General features: G+C 39.9%; 1 protein-coding gene across 2 annotated transcripts in view; it reads left to right on the plus strand.

The window, feature by feature from the left end:
* Nucleotides 1-17,606, plus strand: part of SLC7A11 (solute carrier family 7 member 11) — a 62,833-nt gene that overhangs the window by 13,339 nt on the left and 31,888 nt on the right. For both annotated transcript variants that reach the window (XM_065836724.2, XM_071808055.1), the window contains exons 4-6: nucleotides 3,098-3,223; nucleotides 4,552-4,651; nucleotides 8,413-8,457. In XM_065836724.2, coding sequence (XP_065692796.1) covers nucleotides 3,098-3,223; nucleotides 4,552-4,651; nucleotides 8,413-8,457 — 271 coding nt within the window. The remainder of the gene's footprint in view (nucleotides 1-3,097; nucleotides 3,224-4,551; nucleotides 4,652-8,412; nucleotides 8,458-17,606) is intronic.

Genomic DNA, 17,606 nt, shown 5'->3' on the forward strand with positions numbered 1-17,606 from the left:
ACCATGCAGCCACACTAGATGCCTGACTTCTAGTTAGCAAATTTGGGGATGAGTTCTGCTTTCACTGTCCTTTTGTTTGGGGATTATCTGAGTCCTTCTGATCTTCGTGGTCATCCTGCATCAAACATCTGCAATCAGTTTCTTGAAGTATCTCCATATGACCTTATTCCTAGAAGAGCAGTGTTAAATAATGACCATAGTCCAGATACGATTTCTGTCTGAATCCTGGCACAGTTGTCATATTATTTTCCTACTCTTTTGCAGATTTCATCAGGGCTCCTCTTATTCCTTGCCTTTCATTATCCAGTTGCTAACACAACCAGTATGGGGCTGATATATGATAGAAGTATAAGCCCCATAGCTGTTATGCACATACAGCTGCTAGGACTGGATATTATAAGAAGACTATAAATTCTCATAGCCTATTCAGTCCAATAAAACAATATTTTACAGAATACCAAGTTGTTCTTGACTCTTCTAAGAATTTAAGTCTCAGCCCTGTAATCTGAACTACTACAACTGTGCAGTTGCCCAGCTCTGCAGGGGACTCATTTTTATAGAGGACCATCAGAGCTCATGGCATGTGCATGGGATTGACTGCAGGTATAGTGTCCCTTCAGCCTCTCAGTTAAATTAAGGTCCTTGCTTTTGTTATTTGATTAGAAAGAATCAGATGAAACATTTTATTGACTTGAACTCACAGTTAAAGTTGGAGAAAGCTTAGCGCAACCTGCTCACAAGCAGGTCATCTTCATGAAAATAGAACCCTTTCAAGCCAGTGTGATTCTTATACAGATTTGTGTTTTGTGATTAACGTGTGGCTGGCCAGTGAGGAAGGTTATGAGTTTCTGTGTGAGTTGCTGTTATTGTTCGTATTAGTTTGCCATCCAGTGAGATTCTCATAGGTGTATCAGAAAGGTGATATGGATGCATTAAAAAGCCGCAAGGAGGGCTCTCTGCAGGAAGGATGCTCACATTACCTGTTCTGACCTGAGTAAGTTAACAGACCATTTGCTGCAGCGAGCTTGAACTCTGAATAAGCTAGATGTCAAACAGTGGATGTTTTCTGACACATCTTCCTTGACTTTTTGTAATGGCCTAGTCCCTGTCTGGGCTTCATTGTCTGGGAAAAAAAAAATATGATATATACTGAACTTTCCATGAAATTTGCAATAAGCTAGTGCTTGTTTATGGCACTGGATTTAATTTACAATGTAAACACTGTTGGTCAAATAAGTATTTTAAATATATTCTGCTTAAATGACTGTCATTAACCCTGTTTCACTTTTTGCCTGGTAATGAAATCATAGGAAAATAGGGGGAACCTCGATCAGCATTAACATTCAACAGCAACCTAAAGGAATATTTCAACATTTAAAAAAGTGAAGTTATGTTGGGGTGTTATTAGGACAATAGAATAATGAATCAAGCCCCTGGGATTTTCTGTCTCCTGCCAAGTATATGTATACACAGTAGAAATAAAGTAAAAAATGAGTACTTGGATCTCAAGTGATACTTTGCAGAAGTCAGGGAGATTTCTTTGTGACTCAGAAAATAATACCTCAGTTTTGAAATACGGCAAAGTACAGAACAGGAAAAATATTTTGATCTTTAAGATATTTTTTGGTGGAAAAATGTACATTAAGTGATGTTGCAAGTTTATGTTGACTTTAGTAAATTGTTTGTTTGCATGTGGGGCCCTCTCTTTCCCAAATAAAAAATTCAGGAAAATACTTTTTATATTTTTTTCTGGAATTTTTAATTTAAAAGATCTGAAAATCTATTGGAATGCCAGTTACCAGGCATTGTCTGCCTTTTTGCTTAAACCAAAACTACCTTTGGTTTAAGCTGTGAAGAAATTTTTAGGATACGTTTTTTGGCCTTGTTGGTGGACAGAATCTGTACAAAAGGCATGGGATAAATCAGCTGGTTTTGCTGCTGGAAAGCTTGTACCATGCCAAGCTTATAATGCTAGCTAATAAAAAGTAGCTCCCAGACTCTCATGGGAAATAGCCACTTGTGCTTTTTATGTGTCCCATGATGTGTGGAGATGGTTGATGATACAGACAAACTTTTGAAGTAAGGAAGGACTGTGATGAGCAGCTAATTCATTAACTCCGTAGGATGACAAGAGAGAGAAGATTAGTGAGCAGGCTTCTCTTACCATGTTCACTTTCCTCTGTAGCAGAGTGGAGAAAAAGAGCATTTTAGCTGGTGAAATGATGAACATTTTCCATTCTTTGAGTAAATACTATTTTGTTTTGAATATCTAAACTCCTTTCTTGATTCTGTTTTGCCAGAGTAATTGTTTATATAAGCTAGAATAACTGACCTACCGTTATCCTGTTAGTGCTGTAGTAAAGGCCAGAGAATGCCCTCCCTGACCCAGCAAGCCCAGCAGGTGGGATGTACAAGAACTTCTTACTTATATCTCTACCTGTTGGTGAGGCACAGACCTGGGCTTTGTTTTCAAGAAGTAAAAATCCTCTGTTTCTTCACCAGTTTCCAACAAGGAGAAACACGTTACTTGCCCTCTGGCCCTCCTGCATCTCTGGTGATACAGCTGTAAGAGAGCAGAAGGAGCGAAAAAGAGTGGGTGTAAATAAGGTTGTGAGTGACAAATGTATGCAGGGCCTAAATGGAGGTGAGAAAGTTTGATGTGACTGTTAAGTATTATTGTGTTCTGAAAATGCAAATCTCTAATCCAGCCGGCACTGATACAGAAATCTGGAGTGACAAGGCTTGGGTAATTAATTTCTTTCATCCAAGGCAGGGTGCTGCCAGCCTATGATCTACTGAGAGTTAAAAAGTCCATGTAACCAAAGTTGTAATTTGGTGCAGAGGCACTGAGGCTGAGAATGGAGAGATGGATGGGCCACACTGTGGGTCAGAGAGAGGCTCAACTCAAATGTTTCGTGCAGTGTCTGGAAGGGGAATATGAGAAGCGGGAGGGCAACAGCTGGAGAAGGTTATCAGGGTGTATTTCATTTAATGCATCAGGTTCTATTGTTCACGAAGGCCTCTCTGCTGGTAAAGAGTTTTGTGGCAATTTAGCAGCACAAGGATTTATTTCTGACTTTTCTTTTTCCTTTTGCAGCGCTGGTGATGGTCCTGAATAGCACAAGTGTCAGCTGGAGTGCCCGCATTCAGATTTTCCTTACCTTTTGCAAGCTTGTAGCAATTCTGATAATTATAGTCCCTGGAGTTATCCAGCTAATTAAAGGTACGAAATGAAAAGTAAATGCTTTTAAAGTACTTTTATCTTTACCCTCCCAAGTCTTTCCCCACCTGCCTCCAGCAAATAATGCTTATAGCAGCAAAATCTCTTAATTAGTCTGTGCTTGTTTAACTGAAGCTCTGTACTGTCATGTAATTGATTAGAAGTGGAACTGCACTGGGATGAACTGGTGTTTCTTTCAGCATGCCAATGAGTCTATTCAGATCAGACCCAGGTTTTCAAATGAGCAACGAGCTTGTTCTTCTCTGTTAATTGCCTTTGGTGTGAACTTTGTGAAAGGGGCAGGATTGGTTTTAATGATAGATGAGCATACCCTTCCCCAAAGCACAGGTCTAGTCCAGGCAGAATATGTCTCCTTTAACCAGGCTAGTGCCTGGTTCTGTTTGGTACTCGATATGTGGTCGTGGAGGGGGTTTAGAATTGGGGAATATATATGAAACAAACAGTATCATGGATGCTGTTCTACCACTTTGGTGATGTAAATTGTCAAGTTAAAGGTGCTGTGCTGGCAAGAGAAATGGTAGTTAGCTGTTGCTTTCATGGGCTTCCTGCCTGCTCAAGCTGCATGTGTGCTTCAATTCCAGGTGAAAAACTAAAGCGTACTGCTAAAGGCAATAGTCTGGGGCTAACCTAAGAGTAGGAAGAGAAAGCAGATACTGCTTCTTTCTGCTCCTTTTCTGCGGAGGATTATTGCTCCTTGGGAAATATGGGAGGTTCTAGGGAGGTCTTAAAAACCGCAAAGCACCTTGTAAATGAATAAGAGCATAGCACAGCTCTTGCACATTTGCATTTATAGATGTGTAATTCCTAGTGTAATATCGATACAGTACTGGTTATAATGTGGTATGTAGTTACTAAATTTTTCAGTGGCAGAAAGGCTTAAGATACTGTGTTTGCTTACCTCAAAATTGTTGCTTGTGAGTGAAATGCTAGCTGTGTTCCTTCTGATTGAAATGTTAAGCAAGTGAAATTTTCCACAGCAGAATCTACAGACCTCACACTGCTCTTTCATGTTGGTGTAAGTCACTGCTGGAGATGACAGTGCGGTGAGTGTCATCAAGCTCAGAATGCTTTGAAAAAAAAGGAATAGGTCAAATTCTGCTATTGCATGACCAGGGACGCCACAAAACCTTTTACAATTGCTGGTATTTATGGCTGCAAGGTTTGGATCAGAAATTCAGGTCAAGGGCAGAACTTGAAGTCAGTCAGCTGTAGGGTGATTAAATGTTCCATGGTGTGATATGTTTATTTGTTTTGAAGTGGTAGGTGACCAAAGAGGTTAATTTTCAATATTGTTTTTGTTGATGTTGCAGGAGAAACACAGCACTTTAAAAATGCCTTTGCGGGGAATGATGCCAGTGTTATGGGGTTACCACTTGCTTTCTATTCAGGAATGTACGCCTATTCAGGCTGGTAAGTTGTTGAAACCTATAAGTATTTATACTGAAAACAGACACTAATATGCTCTAACAAAGGCATTTATTTCTGTGAAGAAGTGAGTAGCACATTCTACATCTTGTGCCCCTACACCATGTAGTAAGCATTAGGTAGGTCTCACTACTGTTCAGTATGCAAGTAGTTATTCTGCAAGTAGGTCTACAAAGGAAAGATGTTTTTCTTCTGTGCTAGGTAAGCATTCACTGAACATTAAAAAAAAAAGTCAGATTTTAATTTCTGTTATTAAGAATAGTGTCGAGGGTTAGATTGCAGGGTGACAATCAAACCCTGGCAGATGTATTGTTAACCTCCTCCCACCCCACACTTCCCCCTTTTGCCCCTCCCTCTCCCCCTTCCCACTCAGGACAGGCGAACGGGAGGGAAAGAAGGACAGAGAGAAGAGAGCTGGAAAAAATTAAAGATGTTTTACTAATGATACTAATAAGAATAGAGAAAATAATACAAAATAGACAACATCAATCTTGAAAGTCTCAGCAACTGCAGAGCCGGCACCCAAAGTCCTGGATTGGACTCTGCAGCCAACCGGAGCTGGATTCAGTCTGTCACTAGGCCTCAGTTTGCAGGGACGACCAGCAAGGTCCTCTCCTAATGTCGGCCATAAGGAAAAAGGGAAAAAAGGGACAAGTGCCTCATGATCTCCCACTTTTATATGAAGTATTCACGTGAATGGAATGTTATACACCGTTGGTCAGTTTCTTGGTCACCGGTTTCTCGTTGCCCCTCTCGCGAGATGTCCATCTGTGCTTATCAATAAGTTCGCATTCCATTGCTAGGTTTACCAAAACATGTGTCTGGTTCTCCAGGAAAATGCAGCTAATATGAAAGCTTTAGCTGACAGGCAAAATTCACTAAAAGAGAAACTTTTTTTTAACAAAGCCAGGACAAATAGATATAAAGGTAACAAGAAAAGAATGTTCTTAAATTTTCATTAGGTATTTTGATAAAACGATAAAAGGGATAATAAAGCCCTAATGTTTGCTGACCAAGTTAGTAACTACATGAAAAGCAAGTCCATGAACTGCTACAAAGTTGTGGGTCTCCATTCCACTTGTGTGGACCTCGGCCTTTACTTTGTAAAAACAGCTTTTGAAAACTAAGAAGCAAACTATAATACCTTCAGTAGACACCACAAAACAAGTTAAAAACTAGATTCTTGCACCTTTTGCTCTGACAGAATTGGACCTCACTTAACAAAAAGTGCAACTGACTTCCATAGAAGTCAAGTGCTATTGACTGTGAGCAAAGCTACAAGATTCTGACTTCCACTATCCTGCTCAGAACTTTCTTTCAACTTCTTTCCCTCTCCCCCACCAAAGTACACAGCAGCAGGTTTGAAAGGTGCTGCCACGCTTCCGATCTGCCTCACAATTTATTCATGCTTAGCGAGGGCTCCACATCGCACAGTGCCAAGCTGCTCTTGCAGCAGCAGCGTGTGGGGGAAAAAGAGTACAATGCAGAGAGTGGGCTTATTTTGAGATAGCTTTGTCTGCAGGTCTTCCCTTTCCTTTCCGTAGCCTCACAGGCAGACAAGTTCTTTACTTGGCACAAAAGGCGAGGGCTGAGAGATAAGGGGTTTATTTATTTAATTCTGAGGCACAATGGGCTGAGCATTTGAGTTTTCTGCTGCTCTGGAACTCCCCGGTTGCAGGGGCATTGTAAACAGGCACACTGAAGTATTGAACAGAACTTTTATATTAAATGGTGGGGGGCAAAACCCAAGAGAGTCCACAGCCTTTATCTGTGATAGATACGTAAGAAAAGAGCCTGGTATTTGAAGCCTAAAAGAAATGGAACTCATTATGCAGGCAGTCTTTGCCTTCTTCCTACTCTCTCATATAACCACTTCTGTCTCCCATATCTATGTGATGGTTTCTCACTTTTAAAATATTACCCTGACTCTACATTTTTGTATGAAGGCAAATTTAAAAGCTCTTTATTATTATTCATCACCAAGGCCGAGCGTTTACTGTAAAATGCTGCATCAAAAGTAGTTATTCTGTTGCTTCTTTCCCATTTCCTCCCATTTTCCACCTAATATTCCAAACCTCGACAATAAAAATAATCTCTGTTTTTCCTTTACACCTTCTGAGTTTTATTTCAAGGTCCTTATTTGCTACTTATAAAATAAATTAGCGGGAAAATATCTGATTTGGCTAGTGGTTCTTCTCAGCTGCATATTTGTCTTTGTCACCAACCAGAATTGATTGCCTCAGAGCACAGAATAGCAGACACTTAAGTGGAGTGTCAATACCTTTGCACTATCAGTTTCACGGGGCTAAATCAGTCCAATAAGCTGAACGTGAAGGTGTGTTGCAAATCTTGGTGTTGTATCCCAGAACTCAGGCAGAATTTTATGTATAGCCTATGAGACTATTAGCTTTTAATGATACAGCTTTAAAAAACAAAATAAAGGTAGTATTACTTCTGTGTGTGGATTCACCCTGCAAAGAGCAAGTGCAGGCTATTTGGTATGTAAAACACTGGGTGAAAAAGGAGAAGTAGAGAAAAGAATGCAAGGAAGCATGCCTTTGCATCAATAAAAGGACTGATTCAGGGCTGTCAAATTATTTCTGTCCAGAAGCAGGACTAAGACCAGAAGGAAGCAGCTGAATGCCTTACTTGTCAGAAGGCTTTGAACTATCCCAAGCCCCTGTTTTGTGCTCTGTGCATTAGCAGGTTTAGAAACAAATACTGAGGTGATTGTGAAAGGTTGTAAATCCAGCTTTGCGGAATTTCATGCTTGGTCACAAACCCACATTTTTCAAAACTGTGAGCCCGTGTTGAGCCGTTCTACTAACCCAGATCTGGTCCAAGACTTGTGATGGAGAATAGTTACCAGATTTTCTACCAGATCAGGTATCATTTGTTTATTCACTGTAGCAGTGTTGAGTCAGATATAATTTGTCTTCCTGTATCTGTCCTAGAATTAGAAAGCCAGCAAAAGCACCGCATTGACTGCTCTGTTTAATTAGCTGGGATGTGACTTTGTGCCCGTATCTGAGCCAGGAACATCCGTGTGCTCCAGCGATGCACAGACCTAGTGCTAATAAATGCAGAACAGTGGGTTCAGTGACTTGAGGCTTACGGTTCCTTTTTGTGCAGGGCTACGCCTGGTGAGGAGTTCCTATGAATTCCCATATGCAGCTGGCTCTTGCACGCTGCTGGAATATGACTGGAGTGCAAACCTGTACTGGAGGTTGTGCAAGGGTACGCAGGATTAGCAGCCTGGGTTTGTAATCATATGCAACATGCTAGTGTCAAACCTCTGGTTTTAGGAGGGGTTTTGTTGAGGCTCCATTTATTTTTACTGTTGAGAAGTCCTTGCAGAGTACCCTGATGAGAATTTTTGCAAGTATAACCTGAAATCATAAAAGGCTACAGCTACAAATGGAATATGAGACTTGAGGGTGCATGTGTGTTTGTTTATAGGATTAGGGTAAACCATTGTTTGCCCTGGATGTCAGTGGAAAGAAAAAAAAAATAATTCCACGCTGACATTATGGCTTTTGTCTCTTTCTCTGCTTTGTTGTGTTTTCTGAGAATCCAAAAGCAGACATCCTTTTCCGAGTGTGGGGATGAGAGAAGGTTAAATCTCACACTCTTCTTGCTCCAAACACGGGTCTGTAAAGTCTGCTATAATTAACAGCAGTATTTAACTAAAAGCACCTTCTTGATTCTAACAAACCCTTATAATGTATTTTATAACTCTTTTCTAGGTTTTACCTCAATTTTGTTACTGAAGAAGTGGAAAACCCTGAAAAGTATGTACTTAATGTTTTTCTTGACTTTTGAAAAAAGATTGTAGAATTTTAAAAGCTATAAAAGTAGTGCTTTCAGAAATTCTGCATGCTGGTCAAGTTGCTTGCTTTCCAGCAGATCTGGTATCTATTTGAATTGCAACTGCTTGAAGATTTGCTATTTTTGGCCTGTCGTGACCTTGTTATGTATTCTGCTTTTATGTGCACAGAAAGCAGAAAACTAAGTAGATCTCCAGGGCTCTGATTCTCCCCCTCAGGATACAAGTATCAGTGGCTCCTTTCAGTGGAAGTTACTGGTATCCTGTCAGGGAAATCTTGCCTAAGAAACTTATCTGCTGAAATATTTGGCAGTTTTGCTATGTTTAAATATTAATCAAATACGTAGCTCTACTTGTTTTAGATGTGTCAGAGTTGCAGGGTCTTGAATACACATAGCACAGCGTCCGATCCAATTAAGCCTTATGGGGAATATTGGTGGAAATAGGTTTCAAACCCAAGATGAATACTCTTACATCACCTGCCTGTAAAGTATGGAAAGAAAAGCTGTCCTGTTACATAGAGTTTGATTAGATGGATCTGTTTTGATAGACGTGTTTTGGTACATGGGGGCAGTAATGAAACAATAATGACGTTTTCTAAAAATTAAAGAAAATGTGCCTTGTCAAATCAAATTTTGTTCTTTGAGAAAATTAACAATTTATTCTGTTAAAAATTACTGGATAGATTTTTTTTTTTTAATAAAATACCTGTCTGGATAAAAAATAACCTACTCTTTAAAAAGAACTCCAGCACAGTACTCTCAGAGAATATGAAGCTATGTATCTGAGACATGTAAAGAAAGAAAACAAGCCTAAACAGCTATTGGTGGGGAGCATACAGACGGATTTTAGTTGGTTTCTTGAAAGTCTGAACCAATCCCGGTGCTTTTTGTTATTTTTGTCAGAGACCTGAAAGTATGTATAAAGAAACTGATGATAAAACATGAAAATGGCAGAAAAACTGATGGATTTCTGTTGTTTCAGTGCCTTTGAGGGGTCTTGGGTGTTAACAGACTCTTTAATGTGATCATATATACCAATAAACATGTGATTGAAAGCCGAATCCAAACAAATGCAAGTAGAAAACACAGCATTAATATTTAACAAGGTTCTTCACTGATCATTAGCACGGGTACCTATGTAAAATTGGGTTCTTGATTGGTAGTCTTCAGTACGGATGGAATGCCTTGTTAGAATTCGTGCTTTAGTAAAACATAAGTTATTTGGCTCAGTGAAGAGCAGCTGGCTGACGCTTCCCAGTTCTGTGACACACAGGGACTCAGGCTAGATGACCTAATAGTGAATCTGGGTTTAACTACCAAGGATTTGTGTGCTTTATAAAGTCAGGGGAGGCAGACATTTAGGAAAAAAAAGTTTTGAAAAATTGTTGTAGGGTAGACTGACTTGAAAAGAAATGTTAAACTAAATAAAGAAGGGAAGTGATTCTTGTCCATGACTTTGACTGCTTCAGGAAATTCTGGAGAGAAGAGTTAGGAGACAGAGTCTTGTTGATGTGATCAAAACTATTTGCTGGAGGCAATATAATTCGTAAATTATCATGTGGTTATCGTGAATACTGTGTGATGTTTTTGAACATGAACATGCTTACCACCCTTTGGGACTTTTTGTACACTTACACGACTCTGCAGTCTTCTGAACTGTATGGTGATTAACTGAAATTATTGGTATTTTTCATTACAGCTATTTTGGTTTATGTTGATTTTTATTTCTTGTGGTTTGAGTCAGAGAAGTGCATATTTTCCAACTTGTTGCCCTCCGCTGTGTACGATAGAAAGGCATAGTTCCTTTTTTTTTTTTTTTTTAACTGAGCACCCATTGAAGCATATTGTATCGCAGCTAAGGAAAGTGGTGTGGGTTAGATTTGGGGGATTTAATTTCAGCTGGGATGTGAGAGAGTGAGAAAATCTTTCTGGCCCCATCTCAGATGAGGTTATCTGTTCTCCAGGTTACCCTTGGAGATCTGCTGAAGTTAAATGTGCTGCCAGTGCAAATACAGTATGTGGGGGCAAGCCATGTAGCCTGGCTCATTGGGTGTATTCTAGGGTGGCTCTAGAAAAAAAATCTCAGTGATACACATGCAGTGTTGTCGCAAAGCTGTTAAGATTTCCCTTCATCACTCTTCTTTGTGGGGTTGTGCACTTTGAGAGAATGAGAAGAAGAGACGCTCAGTATTTACAACAGGGTGTCTGGGATCAGAGTATCAGGTAAAAACATACAGTAGAAGAGATGTTGCTAAATAAATGGCAGGTGATAGCAGGGTGAGCGGATTGCTGCCTGCTGTGCTGACAGAGACCTCTGCACCACCTGCAAATGGCGATTCTGGACTCCGTTAATGTGAAACAAGCAATTAAATGAAACAGTTGGAATAATTTTTTTATCCAGTTGCCACCTGTGAAAGGCTCTGTTGGAAAGATGTCCTGCTGAATGGGGTCCTGTACCACCACTGTTTTCAAAGACACAAGCCAAGGGAGTGGTGTGGACTAATCCCAGGGACAACTGTCTTGTCTCCCACCAAAACTCAGTGCAGACATTAGGTAAACCTCTCACCATCCTGTTCCTGTAGGCATTTGGTAGAATTCAACTGGTTTTTATTACTTTTTTTTTTTCCTCACCTAAAATGCTGACTTTCATTCTTGTTGCATGCCTTATGTTAAAGGTTGTGTATAGTGCTGCAGAGACACTAGGTAGTGGTTTTTAAAAAGGAAGAGGGAAGTGTTGTTTTGAACAACTTATGGTTTGTAACAGCTCCATGTGTGCAATTTGTAATGTTTGTCAGTGGTTAAGGATGCAAATTATTTACAATGACAGAGGTGAACATGGTGATGCCTTCTGCATTGTGCATGCCAAGGTAAATGTTTGTCTGAGAATCAGTCACAGTTGCCTATTTCCAGGTGTGCAGCAGCTTTTAAAGTAACTGACAGCTGGTGCTGAGATGAATGATCCACAATGTCCCCATCTTAACCAGCCTTCTGCAAACCTGCAGTCAAGTGCACTGAACGGCTTGTGGGGAGAATTAGCAGTTACATCAGGGGAAATGCAGAAATGCTCTATCAGAGACCTGACTTTAAGTTCCTTTTTATCTGATGAGTCCCAGACTGCCTCTCTGCTCTTGTGGTATCATGGAGGGTGAGAGAGAGAGATGGATCAGGGCCCTAGAACATACCCTGCAATGCACAGGAAGATGGAAACTTCTGCTTATAGACACTGTTTTTCTTCAGATAGGGATTGCTTTGTTTGCCGTGGTATTTGCAGCACCAGGGGAGCTTGCTGGAGCATAGCAAGCGCCATTGAAAATGCAGGAGGGAGGTAGGGGAAGGGGGGATGCCTGTGACCTTGCCCAGTTGAAAGCCGCCTTTGTGTTCTTGCGAAGTGGCTGCTTGTACAAGCAGAAAGGGCTCCTGAAGGCTGTGGGAGTCTGTGTAGGTGCAGCAGCCTGCCTAGGTGCAATAAATTGCAGATTTAGGTCTATAAATAGGATAAATGCTACAGGCCTGAGGCACTAGGTGATATGGAATCCTAGACAGAGAAAGCCGACACGGAGACAGTGGAAATGAGCTAAGTGGAGAGGAAGCACCTTCTAAGTTATAGAAGGGAGAATGGAAAAAAGAAGAAAAAAAATCTGAAAGTGAATACTATTACTTTTTGAACAGATTTTTGGAAGCAGTTCTGATTCTCACTTTGGAAATGTCACAGTCCCTTCTTTTGTATAATAAAAAGGACATTATTATAACCCCCGTTATCATAGGATGTAAAAGTAGCTGTTTCTGTCTCCTGCTAAACCCCCTTTTGATGTCTCATTTTTAAGCCTGGACTCACTTCCTTATTCTTCTTTGTTAAAGTGCTTCCCCCATACAGCATTAGTAGGACCTGAAGCAACATGAACTTGATGTTTGTTTACAAGGAGCTGTGGTTGCAGTGTTCAGCTGCTTTAATGTACTTCTTTTTTTTTTTTTTTTTAAAGGCACCTGAAATAATTTTCTTATCGAGAACATGTGGTACAATGTTGAAATATAGTAACAAATTTATTTTTTACTTTTTAAAATTATGCTTTGCATATGTATGCCAGGGTAGTAGTGATTGCTGTTTGAAATAAAATATCTGAATAATCCCTGAAGCAGAGCTTCTCTAAAGTAACCTCATGCGGCCACATCACGTGCAGCTTTGATCTTTTTTATTTTGTTACATTATAAGGATCAGCCCTACTCAAACTGAGGTCAGATTGTATTGTCTAAATAATAAGTGAATGACAGAACAGCCAGGTCTCTGAGAGAGAATTTGTCACCTGAAAATTGACAGAAACCCTGTTGCCTGGAGCAGTAAGCGTAGAGTACTGCGAATCAAGCGTGTTGAACTTTCTAACTCATTACTTATACATAGTCTTTGGGCTCATCTGTATTCTGGAGTGTCCACTCTGTGCTCTCAAGAAACAGAATAAGCCTTTTTCAATTGAGACCCTAAAAGCAGCTTGTTCCCAAACAGCACGTCCCTCCTCCCTTCCGAGGTGGAGCAGAGTCCAGCATCAGTGCTCTAGTTTGTCAGGAATTTTGATGGACTCCAGATGAGAAAATAACACAGGAGCGTTTTTACATTACAGCAAGGTCTTCAAAGCCTCACCAGAGTCAGGGCCAGATTGGGAGAGAACCCTGTTTTAAAAAAATTGTGTCCGACCTCCTCAGTATGAGCCTGAAGACTTCACAATATAAAGATTAGGTTCTTGGTAGAAGAGAAAGAAAATGTAATTTCGCTTTAAGAGAAGACTTGAATTCCGTAATGATTTCTAGGAAGTCTCTGATCAAGTGGGCAACTAGAGGTGCTAACTCACAGTCCTTCTTTATCTCAAAATCATATTATTTCTTGGGTGGTGTAAGTTTTTGTTAGCGTTGTTGAACTTAGAAAATATTTTTCCTTTAGTGGTCTTCAATTTCAGTTACATAAAATGAGAAATAGGAGATTTTTAAAGGACGTGGAGTCAAAATATTTTACAGCAAAAAGCTAGATTCTTTGTGGTTAACTATAGGCTGCTATCTGACATAATCCTTTTTCTTGTGTGTGTGGTGGTAGTGTTTTGGTAGTGTTTTGGGTTTTTTTGTTGTGGGTTTTTTGTGTGTGTGTTTTTTTTTTTTCTTTCTTTTTCATCTTTCTTTTTTTCCCCTCCTTCCCTTATTGGGCCATTTCATTTGCAAATATTCTGTTTCTGTTTGTAAAATAACTTTGGTCCAGCCCAGGCAATCTATCATTGTTTAAAAAGTTACACAGTGCAAAGAACATATTATTGAGATGTATAGTGTTTATAAGCCTGGTCTCAGATTGATAAATCATGTCTTGTGTAGTTGAAAAGCCAAGAAATGAGTTGCTTTGCTTTGACCTTGGGGTCTGAGATTAGTCAGTTTGTCTATTAGATTTTTCCAGTGTTCTTCTCACTTCATTTATTCCTACTTTTCTAAGGAGCTAAGAAGCAGTAGGTGCATGACAAGTCACCACAGCTTGATGTCATCAGACATTTTGTAAAATCAGGGTACCAAAAAGTTTTATATAATCTGTTCCTATATTGGGTTTAAATAATGTGAGTGTCATGTCTAATTAATTTAATATGTACCACTCATTTGTATTAATTAAAGTTTTAAGTCGCATTTTGCATCTGTGAGGAATAAGAGAAATGTGGTATTAGAGGTTTTTTCAGGGTGCCTAAGCATCATAGAGATGCAGATGGAGGGGAGGGGAATGGCAGCTAAGGCACTAAAACTCTTCCAGCTCCCTACTTGTTTGTACCCATCTGATTTTTGGCACTTTGCATTAGGATGTGCTCCCACTTCCAAAATCAATCAGAAACTTGAATTGCACAGTTGCTCACTACCAATCTAGACCATTCCTAGTAATCATAACAATGAAAAAATATTTTTAGTGTTGAGGATTCAAGCCTTTGCCATTTCTGCCTCTCTGCCTCTTTGTTCATTTTTATTATCTTATAATTTAATGACAAGGTCTTCTCTGAAGAGGAATATTAATATAGATATTGATTATCTTAGGGACCAGAAAATTAATTAAGTCAGAAGTTTATCTCCCTATAGTTATGCTGTCTATCATTTCAAACACACCTCATCACTGTTTTTTATTCTGGAAAGACAGATGATGTAGTTGAAGCACTGAACTACAACCCAGGAGATCTAGGTCAGGCACAAACCTGCTGTGACAATGGATGGTGTGTTACTTAATCTTTTCTCCACCTGTTTCCTTCCTTTCTCTCCTCCTCTTCTTTGCTCTATCTACTTTATGGAGCAGGGAGGTATGACCTCTTGGCTTCACTTTTGGAGTATTTATGTCCTTCCAAGGTTGGGAGTAAGCCATGGGCTATGAGGAACCAGAAAATGTTTATTTTGATTTAAAAATCTAAGTTGCCCCTTCCTTGAACTGAAGGCTTTAGCAGATTTATTTAACACTGGGTGTGGCTTCTTCAGGTCCCACTCCTGTAAAGGCTCATATGGTATCCATGGAACAGGGAAGCCTGTGGAGGTCCCTACAAAAACCTGCAAGTCACTAGCACCTGGGGGTGTTCCCAACAGGGATGCAATCTTATTTCACAGAATCACAGACTGTTAGGTTCAATCCCCTGCTGAAGAAGGAACACCTAGATGAGGTTACACAGGAATGTGTCCAGGCGGGTTTTGAATGTCTTCAGAGGAGACTCCACAACCTCCCTGGGCAGCCTGTTCCAGTGTTCTGTCACCCTCACCGTGAAGAAGTTTCTTCTCATTTTAAAGTGGAACCTCCTGTGTTCCACTTTGTATCCATTGCCTCTTGTCTTATCATAGGTTGTCACCGAGAAGAGCCTGGCTCCATCCTCCTGACAACATTTACATATGTATAAACATTAATGAGTAACCCCTCAGACTCCTCTTCTCCAAGCTGAAGAGACCCAGCTCCCTCAGTCTTTCCTCATAAGGGAGATGCTCCACTCCCTTCATAATTTTCGTTGTCCTGTGCTGGACTCTCTCCAGAATTTCCCTGTCCTTCTGGAACTGAAGGGCCCAGAACTGGACAGAATATTCCAGATGTGGTCTCCCCAGGACAGAGTAGAGGGGAAGGAGAACCTCTCTCAACCTACTAACCACAGCCCTTCTAATACACCCCAGGATGCCATTGGCCTTTCTGGCCACAAGGGCCCAGTGCTGGCTCATGGTCATCCTGCTGTTCACCAGGACCCTCAGGTCCCTTTCCCCTACACTGCTTTCCAACAGGTTGTTCCCCAACTTACACTGGAACCTGAGGTTGTTGTTGCCCAGATGCAAGACTCTACACTTGCCCTTGTTATATTTCATAAAATTTTTCCCCGCCCAACTCTCCAGCCTGTCCAGGTCTCTCTGGATGGCAGCACAGCCTTCTGGTGTGTCAGCCACTCCTCCCAGCTTGATGTCATCAGCAAACTTGCTGACAGTGTACTCTATCCCCTCATCTGAGCCACTGATGAATATATGTTATTTTTTTTATATATATATATATATAATATTTCCAAATAAACTTTGGACAAGCCTTTCTCATGAAGTAGCTGGGCATAAATACAGTTCCTCCCTTTTAAGTCTCTGACACTGGATGCAGGTATCCTGCCTAGAGATGGACGGAACAGCTTTGGTGCAGGAGTCTGAAATCTTTCTGGTGTTACTCTGTTCCACTTACTTGTAAAAAATACATTTGACTCCAATTCATTTTCTTTGTGTCAGGCTACAGTGCCAAATTATAGGATTACATTGTGATACATTATGTGAAGATAATCAAAAGAGACAAATGTTAACCTTTCAAATATTTTGCAAAGCCTGTTTGCTCATGTGAATTCATCAGATTACCTTAAAGGGAAAATCAGGTCATTTAAGTGAGCATTTGCATTTTTTCTTCAATATAGTGTTTGTGTCTTGGGTTATTTTTCTATATGAGTACCTATTTGCCATCATAGAATGAGCATGTTCTAGTTACTCCCCCCTCATTTTTATGTGCCATTTTAATAGAAATCTCATTATTTTCTAAATTTTGTTCTATCTAACAGCATAACAGGCTACCTAAATTGCCCCAGTTACCTGTTAAGCATCTCAGAAGATGAGGTGTCCAGACACTGGTGAACCTAACATTGCTTTCCACAGTTTAACTGTGTCCTGTGTGAGGGCTAAAGTGACAAAATCACAATCATGTCTTCAGAACTACAAAATCCCTTGATAGGCAGGTGAATCTGACAACTAAAGAAAATAGTTTGCTAGATCAAATATACTTAAACAAAACTGAGAATGGGTTTTGCTGTTTGTAAATTTTACGAAAAAGTATTTAATTAAGAATGTAATTCAGTAGTATTTGTGTGTGTGTTTGAGAGGGACAAAAAAAAGACTATTAATAGCTCGTAGCGGGGGAGCTAGTTCGCCAGCATGAAACTGTCGTCAATAAAATGAGCTTTCCTTTATTTTTGCTCTCTCATTAACCTTATTAACTACGTACTGCTTGCTTGCCTCACATCGTCAACTCATTCATTATAATTTTTTATAAATGAGTGATAATTCATTTCTGAAACTATGTATTTCAGTCTTGGATGCATGTTTTTAGGTGTGTTCAGATTTTTGAAATCTCAATCTGGGAATTAATTTTTTGCACTTCCTTAAAAAAAAAAATAATGTTTTAATTAAAGGATGCTGCTGCTTCTCTTGCTGCAAACTGAGAATTCTCTTATGAGTGGGATCCAAATGTTCCGAGTTGCTTGTCTTTTAATTATCTTTTTTTTTTTTTTTTTTCACTAAAACGTCTACTTTGGGAGACTTTAATTGACCTGTATTTTGGGACACAGGGGTTTACCACACTGTCACTTGAAGGCCACAGGTACAACATCAGGCTGAGAAATGCTTGACAAAATATTATGTAGGAGGCAATGCAGTCATTAGCTGTGACATGACATGCTTCATAAATACAACTTGCTGGTAGGAAGGAGTAATAATTACTAAATTTTGCACCTGATCTCAGCTGATTTTTGCTGATAGTTTGGGGCAGCTTGGATTCAAAACCAGGTGGAGAAATACTGAAAATAGACTTTGGCCAGCTACAATCTCAGCTTAGACATAGTAG

Source organism: Patagioenas fasciata, chromosome 4, assembly GCF_037038585.1.
Source record: "Patagioenas fasciata isolate bPatFas1 chromosome 4, bPatFas1.hap1, whole genome shotgun sequence".
NCBI classification, from domain to species: Eukaryota; Metazoa; Chordata; class Aves; order Columbiformes; family Columbidae; genus Patagioenas; species Patagioenas fasciata.